Here is an 18,691-nt window from a genome sequence, read left to right as displayed (position 1 = left end):
AGGGGAGGATAACAGAACAGGCACCAGACATCTACTCCTGGCCTCCATACACATATGGTTGCACATGCCTGCACGCACATGTGCATATACACCACATACATTCACCACACACACATATACATATCCTCTACACGCATACAGGCACACACACACACACACACACACACACACTAAATAGCAAAAATAACAAAACAAAACAAAAAGCCTAAACACAAAAGGTAGATATAATATTTCTAGTTATATACATACATCTATTATCATATATGAGAATCTCCACCCATGTGTGTGTGCATATGTGTGAAATACATTGTTCAAGTTATATTAAATAAGCCCTTGTTCCATGCATCTTTCTTTCTGGAGTAGCGTAACCTAAGTAGAAAGACCTGGTGTTAAGTGTTTGTAATCCCAGCACTTAGGAAGCCGAGGCAGGAGGATTTCTATGAGGCTAAAGTCACCCGGCTGGTTCAGTGAACATCAGGCCAGCCAGGGCGGCACAACAAGATTGTATTTCAAACAAAATGAAACAAAATGAAATGAAAAACAAAGCAAAATGGAACCCAGAATGACGGACACCAAAGTGGCCAGTGAACGACCAGCTAGAGAGCCACCGCCTCCTTGTTAAGGGGGCTGCTGTCAAGATCCAGTAGAAGAATCGCCGACAACTCACGACAAACTCCCGAGAGTCAGTTTTCAGTACCTGCCTCAGAGTGAGAACCCTACCACCAGGCTCTACTCTTGCTAGCCAGGCAAGACCTTGCTGAGTAGCGGGTGTGGATTGTACAGCTCACCAACTTCTCTTTCCTGTCAATTCCCAAACACACACGTCTATGCTCTTGGTCACTGCCCATCACAGAAGGTAAGTTCCAGCAGTTCAGCTAAGCAATGCATGGAGACCTGGAGCAGGGATCCAAACTAAGATGGTGGTCAACACTCTGCTAAGTGTCATGTGTGGTCCCTTCAAAAGGTGGGACAGTGCAACACCGGGCTGGGGGCTGGGGCTGGGGGATGGCTCAGTTGGTAAAGTGCTTGCCACATAAACCCAAGGACCTGAGTTCAGATCCCTAGCACCCACAGAAGAGTGGGGTGTGGTGGTGTGCATCTGTAATTCCAGCTGTGGAGAGGCAGGCACAAGAGGATTCCTGGGACTCACTGGACAAGCTAACTGAATCAATGAATTCCAGGTTTGGTGAGAGACCCTCACTCAAAAATCAGGTGGACAACAATTGAAGAAGATACCCAACATTAACCTCTGGCCCTCCACATGTTTCCACAAAACATATGAATGAACACACATGTGAACATATTTATAAGACACTTACACATATACACATGTATGCTCACCTACACATGTACACACACCTATATACATGTACACACACACACACACAAACACACACAAACACATGCACTCATAACACAGCCTAAGGGATCTATCTGACTAAGCACAGATCTGGGGGATAAGTGTAGGTGTGAAGACCTCGGGATAGAAGGTGGTTACTCACGAGTCGAGCTCTCTGGGGATGCTGCTTACACTAAGGTCAACACAGACCTTGTCCCGGATTTCCTGAGGCTGCATGGTACCAAGTGTGATGTAGGTGGTGTTCCGGTTCTTCATTATGGCATTGGCAGCTGCACAGGGAACGTCAGAGAAAGGACACAGGGACATAACGATGAAGATGGGCATAGACCGGATGAGCTTTTCTATGAAGGCCCAGGAGGTTCCATCCACAAACTGGGCCTCATCAATGATGAAAATAATCCTTTCTTGTCTCACTGTCTGGAAAAGGCAAACAGAAACACTACAGAAGAGTTCAGGATCTTGTGTCGTGTGTGTGTGTGTGTGTGTGTGTGTGTGTGTGTGTGTGTATGTTTGCTGAGTTTTATGGTTTGCACTATATAAACCAGGCCTCCAGCTCAGAGATACACCTGCCATATCTCCAGAGAACTCAGATTCAAAATGTGTGTCACCATGACCAGCTAAGGGTGACTTTAAGAAGAGGACTTGAGGAAGGGAGGGAAAGAAGGAAGAAAGGAAGGAAGGACAGAAGGAAGGAAAGAAAGAAGGAAACATTAAACATTAAAGCCAGAGGTGGCACACACCTTTGATCCCAGCACTTGGAAGTTGGAGGCAGGAGCATCAGGACCCTTCCCTATGACATAGGCTCAGGGTCAGCCTGAGCTACAAGAGACCCTTTTTCAAAGCAAAGAAAACTGTAGAGTATAGTTCAGTGGTAAAGTGCATTTTTAGTGCCCCTAAATCCCTGGGTTGGCTTCTTAGTTTAAAAAAGGAGAGAATATAAATTTGTGAGATAAATAGGGTTATAGAGGTATCTATAAACACACACACACACAAAAAAAAAAACAAAGAAAGGAAAAAACAATGTTTACAGCATAAAAATAATGGTCATGTCAACTAAAACATTTATCTACTGACAGATGATAAATGATCCTGGGGATATGGTATTTGTTCTGCAACATATAATTACCAAACATCCCAGGCTAGGTAGTGTGTACACAGTTGCCGATGGAGACAGAGCTGGCTTTGACCCTGGTCGGAGGCTTATGTTGCTTTGGTCTGAACTCTGGTATAGGTTACACTTTAAATAGATTGTCTTGTACAGTCTACAACTAGTCTGAATTAGTCACCCACTCAGTAAGTATTTGGTGTATATCTGTTAGGGTCATTCACAGCTTCAGGTGTTGGAGACATGCAATAGACCATAAACGAACATGCTTCCTGCCTCAGTTTCTCAGGTTCTAGGCGCATGCAGTGTGCTGGATGTGTGTGTGCATGTATTTATATATATATGTATGTATGTTTGTATATATATATATGTATATATATATATACATATGAATTGTTTTATTAAGATTTTACTTATTTGTCTGTCTGTCTCTATCTATCTATCTAGATATTATTTTGGTTTTTTGAGACAGGGTTTCTCTGTGTAACTCTGGCTGTTTTGTAAGCCACCATGTGGTTGCTGGGATTTGAACTCAGGACCTTTGGAAGAGCAGTGTTCTTAACTGCTGAGCCATTTCTCCAGCCACCCCTCTCCCTTTCTGGCTGTTTTGGAACTCGCTCTGTAGACCAGGCTGGCCTTGATCTAAGAGATCCAACTGCCTCTGCCTCCCAAGTTCTGGGATTAAAGGCCGGCACCAGCATTGCCTGGCAAAATTTTATTTGAGAGAGAGAGAGAGAGAGAGAGAGAGAGAGAGAGAGAGAGAGAGACCACAAAGGCTGGGATGGGTAGCAGCAGATCTTGTGGAGCTGGTATCTTAGTCAGGGTTTCTATTCCTGCACAAACATCATGACCAAGAAGCAAGTTGGGGAGGAAAGGGTTTGTTGAGCTTACACTTCCATGTTGCAGTTCATCACTAAAGGAAGTCAGGACTGGAACTCAAGCAGGGTTGGAAGCAGGAGCTGATGCAGAGGCCATGGAGGGATGTTTCTTACTGGCTTGCTTCCCCTGACTTGCTCAGCCTGCTCTCTTATAGAACCCAAAAGCACCAGCCCAAAGGTGGTACCACCCACAAGAGGCCCTCACCACTTGATCACTAATTGAGAAAATGCCCCTCCATCTCATGGAGGCACTTCCCCAACTGAAGCTCCTTTCTCTGTGATAACTCCAGCCTGGGTCAAGTTGACACACAAAACTAGCCAGTATAGCTGGTGTGTATGTGGGTCCTGGAGACTGAGCTCAGGTCCCCTGCTAGAGCAGCAAGAGCTCCGAAGAACGGAGTCATCTCTTCAACTCCTCCATGTCTAAATTCTGAACAGACTCGGCTCAGGTTCGGGAGGATGGCAGGAGTAAGCACTTTAAGGTATGACTTTCATGCGCTTGCAAAACACTTTGCAGGTAGCATCTGCGCTCCTGGGGCAGTGGCTCTGGGCTCTGTGGCCTTGGGCCTGGTTCCCCGCCTCGGTGACCTGACCCGCAGGTGCTCTTACTTGCTCCAAGATCTTCATAAACAGGGCCTCTAGTTGCTTCTGCTTCCTTGTCTTGCTCATCCTGGACATCTCCCGGGAAACGGGGAACTGTATGGAGAGCGGAGAGCGAGAGGGTTGAGCGGAGGGGAGCAGCAAGGGGACCCAGCAAACCTGATCAACTGCTCTGAAGCTCTGGGATGCTCAAGTGTTCCACCCCGCAGTTCCCTGCCTCCAGCCTGAACCCCCTACGACACAGAGTATAATAGGAAGGAAATGCACACACTGTCTATGCATTTGCCATCGAGTTTGGGAATGGAATGGGTGACTTTGTGCCCTAGATCACTCAGGACAGGACAGTGCAGCTGTGAGGGAAAGGTGACAGACATACAGCTCTCCAAGTGGCCATTTTGATTTTCCAGAGCATGGTATTTTAGATATCTCCGTTATCTCACAAGAACGTGGTACAAGGGACTATGGGTGTGGCTCTGTGGCAGCAAAGATGCTTAGCATGCGTGGGGCCCTAAGTCCACCTCTAACTTCTACAACTAACTAAAAACACGGAAATTTCAAAAGTGTGTGTTGTTTAGTGTGTCCTAGGTTAGTTCATTATCTAGATGCCAAAAACCTCATGTTAAATGTTTCTGTATTGTAAGGAATTGAATTATCATTTTGATTTGTCTGAATGTCTTTAGCACTTGAAATAAATCTTAGCTATGTGATTAAAAACATTCTTAACATGTATTTATTTCTATGTTATATGTAGGAGTGTATCGCTGCATGCATGGATGTGTACCACGTGCATGCCTGCTGCCCACAGTGGTCAGGAGATGCTATTAGATCTTCTGGAACTGGAGTTTGGGAGCCACCACATGGGTGCCGTGAACCGTACCCAGGTCCTCTGCAAGAGTACAAGTGCTCTTAACAACTGAGCCATTTCTCTAACCCCTTGACTAAGTGGACTTAATGATTAATTTTTAACTATGTGTATTTTTATGTATTTATATGTGAGTTTGTGCACAGGAGTGCAGGTAACCTAGAGGCCAGAAGAGGGCATTGGATCCCCTGGAGCTGTGTTATAGGCAGTACTTGGTGGTCAATGGCCCAGTGTGGATTATGGAAACCAAACTCTGGTCCTCAGCATTGACAGAACATGCTTTTAATAGATGGGCTCTGTAGCCCCAGTTTACTAAGTAATTACATACACATACACATATACATACACATACACATGCATCTGAGAGGAGAGACCCTCAGATGAAAAAATGCTTCTGTAATGTCAGGCTACAGATTAGCCCATAGGGCATTTTCTAAATTATTGATTGACACACCAATGGTCCTGGGTTCTATAAGAAAGCAGGCTGAGCAAGCTATGAAGGACAAGCCAGTGAGCTGCCCTCCTCTGTAGCCTCTGCACAGCTCCTGCCACCAGGTCCCTGCTCTATTTGAGTTCCTGTCTTGACTTCCTTTGAGGATGAACAGTGATGTAGAAGTATGATCCAAATAAACCCTTTCCTCCCCAGCTTGCATTTGGTGATGGTGTTTCAGCACATCGATAGTAACCCTGACTAGGTTGAAGACACATTAAGTCACAGAGCTTCAGGCAGGAGTGGCTGTGCGTGGCCCGTAGCTATGTTGTTGAAGGAGTATAATACAAGCTACTAGTTACCTGAACATGGAAGATATCATTAAGAAGACAGTGGAACTTATCATCCAACAGCGTCTTGACTCTATTTTGAAGATTGGTCTGTCGTTCTTTGTAATGTTTACAAGTATCCAGACCTAGTACATTAGCCATGAGTATCTGGATAGTATAAAAATTTTGATGGAAGCTGATCTTAGTCAGTGCAATAGCAACAGCCCTGTTTATAAGACAATGGAGAATCAGGAGACCATTTCAAGTACAGTTCCTGGTGCTAACAAAGGCTGGGAGAAAGTCCCGCGTTCTCACACCCAGCTGCAAGGACAGAGATTCATCCAGCTGTCTGGAAAGTGTTCTCTAGTCCTGCTTCTGGGAACCCAACCCTTCTCCATCATTCCACTATATCAACCTAGCTGTCTTTCCCATCCTAGTTTTGCTGTTGCTGCCCTGAACCCAGGCCAGAACCTTAGACTTAGACCTGTCCTGCCACAACAGCATGCCATGTCCAGTGCCTGAGGTCGATGACCCTCTGAAGGCAACTTCTTCAAAGGACCTCCGTGATTTAGTAAGCTCCAGATCTGGGGTCCTGGGAGTGTGCTTCAGTGGGTAAAGCCTTTGCCTGGCATGTGTGAAGCCTGAAATTTGCCCCCCAGTACTACCCAAAGGGAACCAAAGTCTGAACAACAACAACAACAACAACAACAACAACTGCAAATCTTGCAGCATTTTCTTGTTTAATGCTTTCCAGGTTTCCCGTGGCCTATTTTGGGTCACATACAGAGTCACCAAAGCCTCATCCCTTCATAGCTAAGCTTAGCCATCTACCCTCTACCATCACCAAGTGAACGGGAGTTCCCTCTACAGCCAGGGCTGGGTCTACCCTCCAGGACTTTGCTTTCCTCTCATCCAGAGATTGATATCACTGGTTGCAGCCCCTCTTTTGTAAGTTGAATCTTAGCTTTGGCCTCTTGGAAGACTTTCCTGATGCCCTGAGTTTAGGTTCTGTACCTTCTCCCCTTTATGTTTCTGCCATTCTATCATCTGTCTCTACCACTGCCCCTACCATATTCCCTTCTCCTGGTCATACCCTTCTCCTCAGCTCCTTGAAAGTAGGAATCATAAAAAAAGAGGAATTCAAGGCTAGCCTGGGCTCCATGCCTATACGTAAAGAAATAAGTAAATATGTATGCATAGAAAACACACGGGGAGAGGCTGTGTACAGACGAAGGTGGAAGATGAAGGTGGAAATTTATGCCAAGGAGCACCAAACATTGGCACTAGAAGCTAGGAGAGAAGAAAAGGACTTTGTTTTCTTAGTCCTGTGAGGGTCCCAATCCCGGTGACACCTGGATCAGGCTCTTAGCCTTTCTGTTGGTTAACTCACCCAGTTTGTGGTACTTTGTTACACTAGTCTGGTAACTAATACAGCTTTTAGCAGCTCTTGGAACAGTGGGAATTTAATAAGAAATGACATGACTCAAATAAGATAGCAGGTATTTCCACCTTATATACCCTTTAGGTTAGGTGAGAAAGACATGAGACACCATGGTCATGATCTTGGGCATCATCATTGTGCAGGCAAGCCCCTCAGAGTGGCAGGCAGCTCACCCCATGTGTGATACTTCTTGTGTGCAGACAAGTAAATAGTATGAGGTGAGGACACTAGCTCTGCTCCTGGATTGAAAATCTAGCCACCCAACATTCCTTAGCCCCAGTCTCCAAACTAAAGGGCTTAAAACAGCAATCCCCTAATTAACATAATTAACAATATCCTAATTAACATAATTAACTATCCCCAAAATAAACTTGAGAGTCTGGTCCCCAGACAGACTCCAACCTTGTTTGCCACAGCTCTGCTGGATGTCTCAACCTAACTATACATTGGGCTTAAGCAGGAAGCTTTAAAGTCTCCAAGCTTGCCCTCATATTAAATTGGGATTTGCAGAAATCGGGGGCCATTTCTCTTTCTCATAGTTTCAACCGCTTTATCATTAAATACCTATTCAGCTACAAGGCTCTGGTTCCCCAACAACTGAACTTAGCTAGTTCGTATAAGGCAAGTTATACAAGGGAGAAGACATAAGTAAACACAACTCTTTCAAGGGTGTCAATATTTTCTGAGGTCACAAGAAACATGATTTCGAGACTCTTACCTATGGTTCTCGTGCTGGGAGGCCAGATACTCAATCTCCATAAGTACCTGGCTTTTTCCATATCCTGGTAATCCTTCATACATTAGAACTCGGCTGCAGTTTGTCATCAAAAAGTCCTTCATAGTAGACATGAAATAGTCGATCTCCCTAACGCGTCCTGTTGTTTATTTATTGTTTAAAAGAACAAATCCATCAACAACAACAAAAAAATAGTTTAGAAATATATTTTAAAAGGCATGCAGTGATACCCCTTCTAAGAGTGTCTGTGGAATTTCCATGACATTGTGCATGGGGTTTCCTCCCTTTGTGGTTTGGTTCTTTGTCTCTTGTAGGTGAGGCTGACTGGCCTCAAAGTTGCTATGTAGCTAAGGATGACCTTGAACCCCTGTATCCCCTGCTTCTACCTCCCAAGGGCTAGGATTATAGGCACGTGCCCCTATGCCTGACTCATTCATGCTGTTTCTTACAACTATGCCTTTTAAAATTTTTTCATATCTTTTTAAGCTTTCGTTAGCAAGGTGATTTTGAAAGTTTATTTCTGCAAGCTGTGATGGAAGGTTGTTGTGGTCCTTACCCCAGCCCCATCCTTGCTCAGGCCAGGGATGGAAGCCAGAACCTCTGGAATGCTAGCCAAATGCTTTACCACAGAAATCTACCTCTGCTCTCAAGGGAAAGTGTTTGTAAGCGCATTACAATTCCATTTAATTATACTGCACAAAACTGGAGATTTACATAGATTATACAACTAGGAATTGAACCAAGGATCTCTAGCCTTAAAATAGATGTTATTTTTCTGTTTTCTTTAGAAGACTAGATTATACAACTAACACATGCTCACTGTAGAAAATATGGAAAACGTAGGAGGAAAAAGAACAATATAAAAAAAAGTTCTGGTTGACAACCCTATCACTTTTTTTCCTCCGATGCCCTAAAATGTCTGCAGTGGGAGGCCCAGGCTGAAATCTGATACTCGGCCCACAAACTCCGGAACCTGGGTAAGCGTGAAGGACCTGTAAGCTCTTGGTTTTCACAGCAACGGGCAACTTCCTTAAAAATAAGTGTGGGCTCATTTGGATCATTTCTGGCTTCTCTGCTGGACAGATGAATCCAGAGGCCCCATTTTGTTATCTGTGGGTAGAGTGTCTGCATGTTCAGGTGTCATCTAATGTCTTTGCTGAAATTGGATGAAGGTTACAGGTAGAAGTGTCCTAGAAGAAGAAGGTATGTATCTTGCCTGGCGATGTGAGGTTCTGAGTATGGTTTAACAGAAATCACTCTGCACATTCTATTGACTCTCTTGAAGGAAATGTACCCTTTGTAAAAATGCATCTGAACTCCAGTGTTGTGAGCTGTCTCCTGAAAACCCTATGCCCATTTATAAGATGGGAACCAAAGGGCTGTCTTCTAGCTTCTCTCTTCTGGTTATATTGAATGCATACTGTCTTTCACTGGATTCTAAAAGGAGTTTTAAGTCGCCTTATCTTCAAATATATACATCAAGTTTCTATCCAAACCAAGTCATAGCTGGACATGTTCCTGCATTCTTGTGATTCCAGCACTTGGGAGCCATGTGGCAGGAGATTTAGGAGCTCAAGAATAGCCTAGGCTACATAGCAAGTTCAAGGCCAGCCTGGGCAACATGAGACTCTGTCTTTGAAAAAAAAAGATTTTTAAAAACAATCCTACTGCAACGACTATTGTATGCATTTTTTTACCCTAATATTTTCCCTGGTAATTTTGTTGCACTCTGCCAAAATTTTTGGGGACAGGAACTCTTATCAAAGACGAGCATTTCCCACACTGCTGACCTCCTGCTATTCCTCTTTGACTACAGCTTTAAGGAAAAGAGTGTGAAGTTGATTTTTACCCAGAACTGTGTGTGGAATATGGCCTAAAGAGACTGGATCATCAACTGGATCAAACTGAGAAAGGTCTGCCAGTCACCCCATGCACTCTAAGGTGACTGACAGTCTAGGACTCTGTCTACTTTGAGTCATTGCTATAGGCACTTCTTAAAGGCCTGTGGGAGGGGGAGGTGGCTACTCTCCCTCTTCTATAGCTTTACGAGTGTGGGAGTCTTGGCTTACCAAGTGTAGCTGCTGCAAGCCTGTGTTTCTGTGGGGTGTTTCTGTTGGCCTGAGTGCTGTGTTGTGCAACTCGGGGAACTGGCCTCCCTCAGGTTTTGCAGACACTAAGATTATGGTCTAACTTTCCTCCAGAGCAGTGCTTCTCGTCTTTCCTCTCACTGAGGCCCTTTAATATGGGACCCCACCCCCGTACTGGCTGGTTCTGTGTGTCGACTTGACACGTGCTGGCGTTATCACATAGAAAGGTGCTTCAGGTGAGGAAATGCCTCCATGAGATCCAGCTGTAAGGCATTTTGTCTCAATTAGTGATCAAGGGGGAACGGCCCATTATGGGTGGTGTCATCCCTGGGCTGGTAGTCTTGGGCTCTATAAGAAAGCAAGCTGAGCAAGGCAGGGGAAGCAAGCCAGTAAGGAACATCTCTTCATGGCCTCTGCATCAGCTCCTGCTTCCTGACCTGCTTGAGTTCCAGTCCTGACTTCCTGTGGTGATGAACAGCAGTGAGGAAGTGTAAGCTCAATAAACCCTTTCTTCCCCAACTTGCTTCTTGGTCTTGATGTTTTGTGCAGGAATAGAAACCCTGAGTAAGACACACCCCCAACCATAAAAATTACCTTCATTGCTACTTCATAGCTGCAATGTTGCTACTGTTATGAATCACAATGTAAATATTTTTGGATTTACATCCAATGTGGATGGAGCTTTGCTGAAGGGGTAGAGGGCCGTCAGTTGAGAACCACCGCTCCAAAGGAAGGACAGAGTCTCTTCTCAATGGCCTTGGACACTGCTGTGGCTACGACTTAACTTTTAATATGTCTTCTAGGGATATTAAGTCTAACAGAGGGGAAGATCCAGGGCTACTCCAAATGTCCGTCTTCAGAATCTGTAGCCAGGCTATGTTGGGTCTCTTCCCCAAATACACTGTTGCCCTCTTTAGATTTACTTCCTTTCCAATGTGAATTAGCTTTGAGAGGGTCCCTGCTACCAAATCCCCATTGCGTCACTTCTATAGATTGTGAGTGAAAGTGTTTTCGTGGGTGACAGAGGACTGACCCTTGTGCACGCTAAGCGTCATGCTGGTCCAGCACACACTCTCCCACTGAGCCACACCCCTCAGCCCTTAGACACTTAAACATAAAAGGTAAAGCAGAATTTCTGGAAGAAAAGCTAGGAAATGCTTTTCTAAACATATGATGATGAAAGATTTCTTAAGTAGCAGACAGAGAAACATGGGTTTAAAACAAACAAACAAACAGATGGACAAATCAAATTACATTGTAGTGAAGAATTCTGTTCATTAAATAAATGCTTTAGCAAATAGTTGGAAATGAGGTGATACAGAGGGAATTAGCAAGGACCCTGTACACAGGTGGCATGCCAATTTGTGAAGGGTTCCTTGTTTAAAGAGAAAGAGAAACCCACTGTGGTGGTACAGGCTCGGAATACCAGTTCTCCAGAGGTACAGACAAGAGGATCCTGAGCCTTAGGCTATCCTCGGGCAGATAGCTAATTTAAAGCCATCTTGGACTTTCATTGCATGGACTTTTATCCCAACAGCAGTGACTCCACAACAAAAATTCAAGCCAGACCCTGAAAAAAAAACACCTAGCCCAAATGAAAAAAAAAATAGAGAAATTTGTGTGATCACTTTATTGAAAAGATGGATTAAATAGCCCCAAAGGACCTCAAACCACATCCAAGCAAGGACAGAGGGAAAGGACAATAAGGGACCACTACACACTCCCCAGTGCTGGGTGACAGAAGCGTGTAGCCAAGCCCAGCTTTGTATGTGGGTCCTGGGGATTTGAACTCAGATCATCAAACTTGCATGGCAGACATTTTAGCCACTGCGCCATTTCTCTGACCTTTGACCTGGGTGATAAGTATATGTCTTCATTTTGTCATAATTAATTAGGATGCCTGCTTCTTATTGCTGCCCTTTTCTCTGTGTCTTGCTAGAGTTCAGCAAAGTTCTAAAAACCGAGAGCTTGCACAATATGTGCAAGGCTCTGAATTAGTCTCTAGTTGCTCCCCACCCTTTTAAAAAAAAGCCAAAAACAAAAACAGAGAAAGTTTCAAATCAAGGCTCACTACCTACCCAGCAAAGGGTAGCCCTCATATCTGTTGCAGATGAGATATGCCATACCAAACATGCTAAAGAGAGAAAGAGAGAAAAGATGTTAGGTTCAAACCAGAAACGCCAAGGGCAAAAGTGACTTCTTAAGCCTTAAACAAAGAAAAAAAAAAAAAGAAAAAAAAAAGATCTCTAACAAGCCTCTGTTCCCTGGTTGCAGATACCAAGAGGGGAAGAAATCATGTCTACTTGTACCAGAGTCCAAACAACTTCTGTACTAGCTATTACTGTAGTACCTGGCACACTATTTAGCAAATGACTCTTAAGCCTGCATTGGTAGACAAGAACCTTTTGGAGGGTGGGGGATGGGGTGGGGGTGAGGTGAGGGCAGACCCTAACAATCTTGGATGTGCTGCAGACCCTCACATCCTGGAGAGATTCTATGGACTGCTCAATATCAGCTCTATTTTGCTGAGCACTTGTTATGAGTCTTGCATAGTTCTAAGTGATTTGCTGCTTGTCTCTTTTTCTTAACCAGTATCTTTTAATTCTAACAAAAAAAAAAATGATTAAGAAGGCTGTAACCCAGTGGGAGAGCATTTGTTCAGCACGCATGATGGCTCAGGTTCAATCAAAAAACTAGCCCACTAAACTCAACCAACCAACCAACCAACCAACCAACCAATCAATTTAAAAAAACAAATAAACAAACAAAAAACAAGGGAGAAAACAGTATCACCTAATGCCCATTTTATAAATGAGTAAACCAAGGGCAGAAACTTGCCCAATAACACGTAGCCAGTGGTGGCAGTGTCTAAATACAGGCCAGGGTGCGTGTGCCTTTCAGTGTGAATTACAGCTTGGATCATTCTCCTCTGTGTTCTGCCTTGCTACTTTGTCATAGTCCCCGGTGGCACCTGTCAAGCTCCCCTGAGCTACAGACAGCCAATCTTCTGTAGAAGCCTGAGGGCAGAAACCAAGTCCTTGTCACAGCTGCGTGTGTGTCTCTAATGCTTTTTCTCCCTCTGGAGGGACGCGCAGAAAAATCATGAAGACTTCAGGCTTGGGAGCTTGGAAGGTGACTGTATGTGGGGAGCTACTTTCTGAGCCTACCTGTACCTGCACCCCTTGTCTAGCTGGGCACTGCCTGCCTGCTGTGGCTTTAACCTTGAGAATGCTCTGGCCAATAACATGTCAGCAAACAGGAGGAGGGAGCTTGGGAAATGGTTGTGCGGGAGCTTCACGTGACTGTGACGGCATGCCTGGTGGAGGATGAGACATGGGGAACCAATTTGATCTAGCTGTGTAAGCCCGGCTGACCACGCTGTCTTAGCAGATGCCGTCTTGGATCAGCCAATAACCTGCTGAACTCCAGGCACTTGAATAAGCAGCTTGAGATCAGTGCAGCTGACCGCTATCAATAGTGTCCTGTATTTTCCTGGGGGGGAGGGGGAAGAAAGAACAACCCAAAACAAAACCTGTTAATTGTGTTGGGGTATAGCTAAAACATAAAGGCCTTGAATGGACAAGGTGGATGGTTTGATCCATTAAAAAAAAAGGAAAAAGAAAAAATGTTCTTTTTTGAGGTAGGATGCATATTTAATAAGTGCTCACTGAAACATTATCACTATCAATCACTTAGTCAATCACTTCTTTTTGGGGGTGGGGGTTGGATTTTTTTTTTTTTTCGAGACAGGGTTTCTCTGTATAGCCCTGGCTGCCCTGGAGCTCACTCTGTAGACCAGGCTGATCTCGAACTCAGAAATCCACCTGCCTCTGCCTCCCAGAGTGCTGGGATTACAGGCGTGCGCCACCACCGCCCAGCTAGTCAATCACTTCTTAATGATGAGCTGTGTGTGTTAAGCAGGGTGCTGAGCCCCAGGAACACAAAGTGCAGAAAGAAATGTCTGGATCAACTGTAGCCTTTGACGGCGGATTCTTTAAGACCTGGGGTCTAGTTTGTTCCTGGAGTAACAGTTGTCTATTTCCATGTTGTTCATTCATGCACCACTCATGATTTATCATTGTTGGAGACCTACTGTGTGCCCAACACTGGGGATATAAGAGTGAACGAGAGATAATCGGCACTCAGCCTTCCTGTGCTCACAGTGCGGTGAGAGAGAAGTGTAATTAAGTCAGTGACTGTGATGGAAGAACTGGGGTTCACTTTGGAGGTAGAGCATGTGCTTAGCATGAATGAGGCCCTGGGATCCATCTCTGCAACCAGTAACTAAAGAGTCCTGGAAAAGGCGGTCTACTGGGAGCATGTGCTGTAGAGTTGCACAATGGCGGGAAGGGCTCACATGTCTACAGGGACATGGGGAGTGCCAGAGCCATCCCTACAGAGAGGAAGACTCCCTGAGCTATATTGTAAAGATGGATTGGGCAGAGTAGTGAGATAAGCCATTAGACAATCCCAGTGAGGGCGTGCAGGAAGGGATGAACTTGGAAAAGCTCTCTTGTATGTTATTGCAGGGAATTTGAATGTTAACATGAAGTGATTAGAAGCTACTGGTCTTTTCTTTTTCTTTCTTTCTTTTCTTTCTTTTCTTTCTTTGTTTCTTTGTTTCTTTCTTTCTTTCTTTCTTTCTTTCTTTCTTTCTTTCTTTCTTTCTTTCTTTCTTTCTTCCTTCCTTCCTTCCTTCCTTCCTTCCTTCCTTCCTTTCCTTTCCTTTTGTTGTTTTTTTGTTTTTTCTTCTTTTTTTATTTTGTTTTGTATTTTTTTCTGAGACAGGGTTTCTCTGTATAGCCCTGGCTGTCCTGGAATTCACTCAAGACCAGGCTGGTCTTGAACTCAGAAATCCGCCTGCCTCTGCTCCCAAGTGTTGGGATTACAGGCGTGCACCACCACTGCCCAGCTTCGTTTTTCAAAACAAGTTGTTTTTTTGTTTTGTTTTTGTTTTTGTTTTTGTTTTGTGAAAACCTGGATGGCCCAGAACTCTTCTCTCGATAGACCAGGCTGGCTTAGAAGTCAGAAGCTTGCCTGCCTCTGCCTCCCGACTGCTGGGATTAAAGGTGTGTGCCCCTGTGGCCTGATTGAACAATTTTAAGCCCAAAGGGATATCTGCACATCTAAGCTGGGCTTTAGCAGAGACCCAGGAATAATATCTTATCCTGTTTTAACTCTCTTGATGCTGGGCCTACAGTTAATATAATCAGTGAGTACTGAATGGTGACCAGATCTCTCTGTCTGTTTGTACCGAAATCAGGGGACTCTCTAATCTGTTTACATAGCTGCTGAAAAATGCCCTTAGACTCCCCAAGCCTGTGGGAAGAATGAGTTTCCATCTTACTACAATCTCAGTAGAATGGAGAAAGATGAGAAATGCTTAAAGCCTGGACCCAGGTCTGTCTGGGAAGATACAGCTTTCAGCTTCATAAAACAGTCAATACCCACACTCACACTTTCTCATTGAGGCCCAAACACTGATACACTGGTCCGGGATCTGCAACTCCTTTCATAACTTTCTTCGGAAGCTCTTTAAAGAAGTAGGCTGGTAGATTGCTGCCGTCATAGGTCACAGAGTCACAGGTCACGATGCCTGGGTAATACATCATCATCCTGGCAGCAATATTGACCTTCTGACCAATGACTACAAAGGTAGGAGAAAGTCCAAGAAGAGAACAAACAACAACAACAAAGGCCGTTAAACTCCATGTAACTTGGGGCGACTCCCCCAAATGACCTTTTCCCTTTATTTCTTCTGCCTGTCAGAAATGGCACATGAGTTTAGTCTTCAGTCAGTCAGGGCCTATTTCAAACAATCTTCAACAGCTAACTTAGCCAGTAGCAAGGTTTCTGTCTTACCTATACCTAGGAAACCAAGAGAATTGTCTGTTCTGGGATTTAAAAGGCCTTTAGTATAGAGGGGTATTTGTAAGGGGGATGGCCACAGGCCTGAGGACTGGTGGATAAGATGTCGCTGATCTTCTGGGATGAAGTGGGCAAACAGTGTGTTGGTCTAAGGGCATTGACCTTCAAAATGGTGTATGTCTGCTGAATAAAACTTCATTTGGTAATTCAATGTGTGTGTGTGTGTATGTGTGTATGTGTGTGTGTTTATTTTTGTTTTATTTGGGGGAGGGTTGTTTGGTTTTGTGAGACAGGGTTTCTCTGTGTAGCAACCCAGACTGTCCTGGAACTCATGCTGTAGACCAGGCTGGCCTGGAACTCACAGAAATCCACCTGCCTCTGGAGTGCTGGGATTAAAGACACCCCCGTATATCTAGCTATGCTTTTGTTTTGTTTTGAGACACGGCATCACTCTGTTGCTGAGCTCCTAATGGTCCATTTCTGCCAGGTAGGCCATAGTCCCAAAGGTCCCACAGCCTCCCACATCACCATCACCATCAGGAGACCAAGTTTCCAAGCACAGGAACCTATGGGGGACATCTGACCTGCAAACCGATGTGTCTCCCTCAGGCTGTTTTCCAGGGTATTTTGTAATGGGGACAAAAAGTCCAACACATCAGTCCCTGTCATGACATAACTTTCTCTTTGAGTCATTTCTTCTCCTTGATTTTTCTCAAATGTTAGAAACACTGAGCCCTGCAGTCGACCCCTTCAGTATAGGGATTGAGAAGTAACTATTTCCTGAGAGACCGATGTACACAGCACAGTTTGGCCAGGTCTGCCTGTCTTCGTGTATTTCTTGCCCCATTCCTTTCACTCCCCCTCTGTTCACCCTTGTATCTACCATCAGCACCTCGAAGAGGATAAGATTCCGGCTCCCTTGTTCCTTTGGCTGTGGCTACATTGACTAAAGCCTTGTCTTGCTTCAGAGCTCCTCGCCTCTTTTATGATTATGTCATCTCAGTGAGTAACCAGTCCTGGTTGTTGGGGATTCTGCAGCCAGCAGGCCAAGGATTCTGAAAATATCCCCAGTGACTTAATACTTGGGAAAAAATTATTTTTTGAGAGGCAGAGGCTGGTAGATCTCTTGAGTTTGAAGCCAACCTGGCCTATAGAGAGAGTCCCAGGACAGCCAGGGATACACAGAGAAACCCTGTCTTTAAGACAACAAAAGCAAAAAAGTGTTTTATTATTTTATATGTATGAATTTTTTTTTTTTTTTTGCATGTATGTGTGGTACCCTCAGAGGTCAGAAGAGGGCCTTCAGATCAACTGGGATTGGAGTCACATATGGTTGCGATCCCACCATGTGGGTGCTGGGGACGTAACTTCATATTTCCTATACTCATCCATGGCACCAGAAACACACACTGCAGGTATGACACTGTCTCTCACACACTGCCAGCATGGCACTGTCAGTGGCCAAAGCAACGTGGCTTTGCTCCCCCTGGAAAGGCTATAAATTCTCCGAGGACGAAGTCCCTATCTCCATCTCTCTCTCTCTCTCTTTTAAATCCCTCCCACAAAGCTCTGCTTCTTGAAAGTCGAGTGAAACTCGGTCAGCTCTACACACCTGTGTACTCATGTCTCACAGTGTGTCCAACGATCCCACAGAAGACAATCCCACTGGCAACGCCGATGGAGACAGTACTGACACCATGCGTAGAAAGAGATTAACAATGAGTATTTACAGAAAAGATGAGGAGCAGGGAAAATGTGGCAAGGCTGGGGAAGTAGGATTAGGAAGGGGAGGGGAGGCTGTTTCAAATAAATAACTCTTTTCACGATTGGTCTAGGCCGGTTATATAAACCAGAGGGATATAAAGGAAAGAATGCTTGAAGCACCCAAACAGTTATTCACTCTTTCCCTTCACCCCAGCTTCCTGTACCCCTATCCTCTCCGTTCCTTTAATGGAGCCCAGGAACTTTATCCAGCCCAGGAACTACTGGATAAGATCAGGGTTGACACTCACCGGATTTTGTGGACCTGGGAGCAGAAGTCAAATATATCCACGGCACTTTCCAAGGCGTGAGTGATCTCATCGGGAGCCTTTTCCCCAGGGAAACCGAAGACACAGAGGAAGGAGCAGCCCTGTAAGTGAGAGTCAGCAAGCACAGTTTCAGTCTGCACTCAGAAGACAGAAGGCCTAGCTGAGAAGGGCCACAGCAAATTTCCCTTTCGGAATCGGGTTTCATCCTGGTATCTGCTACATCTACCCGATGCTTGGTGAACTGGGTAACTTCTAGGGTACCATCAGTACTGCAGCTCGGTCTCTATCCTCCAGAGATAGTTCCTGCAGAGTGCTTGGGTGTGCACTCATGTCTGCTCCTTTCTGTAGACAAGGCCTTGGGCTCTGAGGCAAGACTTTAAAGTCTAAGAGGCACATCAGAGCAGTAGGTATGACACCAGGTTGGGAATAGAAGCTGGTGGCTTAGGATGGCTTAGGGAAGGCTCACATTTAGTTCCAATAGTAGGAAGCAGAGGCAGGTGAGTCTCTGTGAGTTCCAGAAAATCTTGGCCTAAATAAAAGTTTCAGGACAGCCTGGAACACAGCAAGACTCTTTTTTTATTTTATTTTATTTTTTTAGTTTTTAGATTTATTTATTTATTATGTAAGTATACTATAACTGTCTTCAGATACTCCTGAAGAGGGCATCAGATCTCACTATAGATGGTTGTGAGCCACCATGTGGTTACTGGGATTTGAACTCAGGACCTTTAGAAGAACAGTCAGCGATCTTAACCGCTGAGCCATCTTTCCAGCCCGAGACCCTGTCTTTTAAAAAAGCCATAAGGCATGAGGTACATGCATGAGTTTTTGAGTGTGTATGTGTGTGTGTGTCTAGAGAGATGACTCAGCTCTTACAGAGAACCTAGGCTTAGTTCTCAACACACATACAGAAGTTCTTACTCATCTACAACTCTAGTTCCAAGGGCTATGTGCTCCTCTTTTAA

The 18,691-nt window shown here is 44.7% G+C and overlaps 1 protein-coding gene across 1 annotated transcript in view; it reads right to left on the bottom strand.

Annotated features, from left to right (window-relative positions):
• The window catches only part of Adcy10 (adenylate cyclase 10), a 66,193-nt gene that overhangs the window by 29,129 nt on the left and 18,373 nt on the right, over positions 1–18,691 (bottom strand). The window contains exons 9-16 of the mRNA XM_052200615.1: positions 17,709–17,827; positions 17,309–17,385; positions 15,286–15,475; positions 11,907–11,962; positions 7,724–7,880; positions 5,598–5,790; positions 3,953–4,039; positions 1,503–1,777 (exon numbers count right to left, since the gene is read on the bottom strand). Coding sequence (XP_052056575.1) covers positions 1,503–1,777; positions 3,953–4,039; positions 5,598–5,790; positions 7,724–7,880; positions 11,907–11,962; positions 15,286–15,475; positions 17,309–17,385; positions 17,709–17,827 — 1,154 coding nt within the window. The remainder of the gene's footprint in view (positions 1–1,502; positions 1,778–3,952; positions 4,040–5,597; positions 5,791–7,723; positions 7,881–11,906; positions 11,963–15,285; positions 15,476–17,308; positions 17,386–17,708; positions 17,828–18,691) is intronic.

The sequence above is a fragment of the Apodemus sylvaticus genome, chromosome 12 (genome assembly GCF_947179515.1).
Source record: "Apodemus sylvaticus chromosome 12, mApoSyl1.1, whole genome shotgun sequence".
Taxonomy (NCBI): Eukaryota; Metazoa; Chordata; class Mammalia; order Rodentia; family Muridae; genus Apodemus; species Apodemus sylvaticus.
Note: the sequence above shows the minus strand (reverse complement) of the source record. Positions and strands in the feature narration are given on the sequence as shown.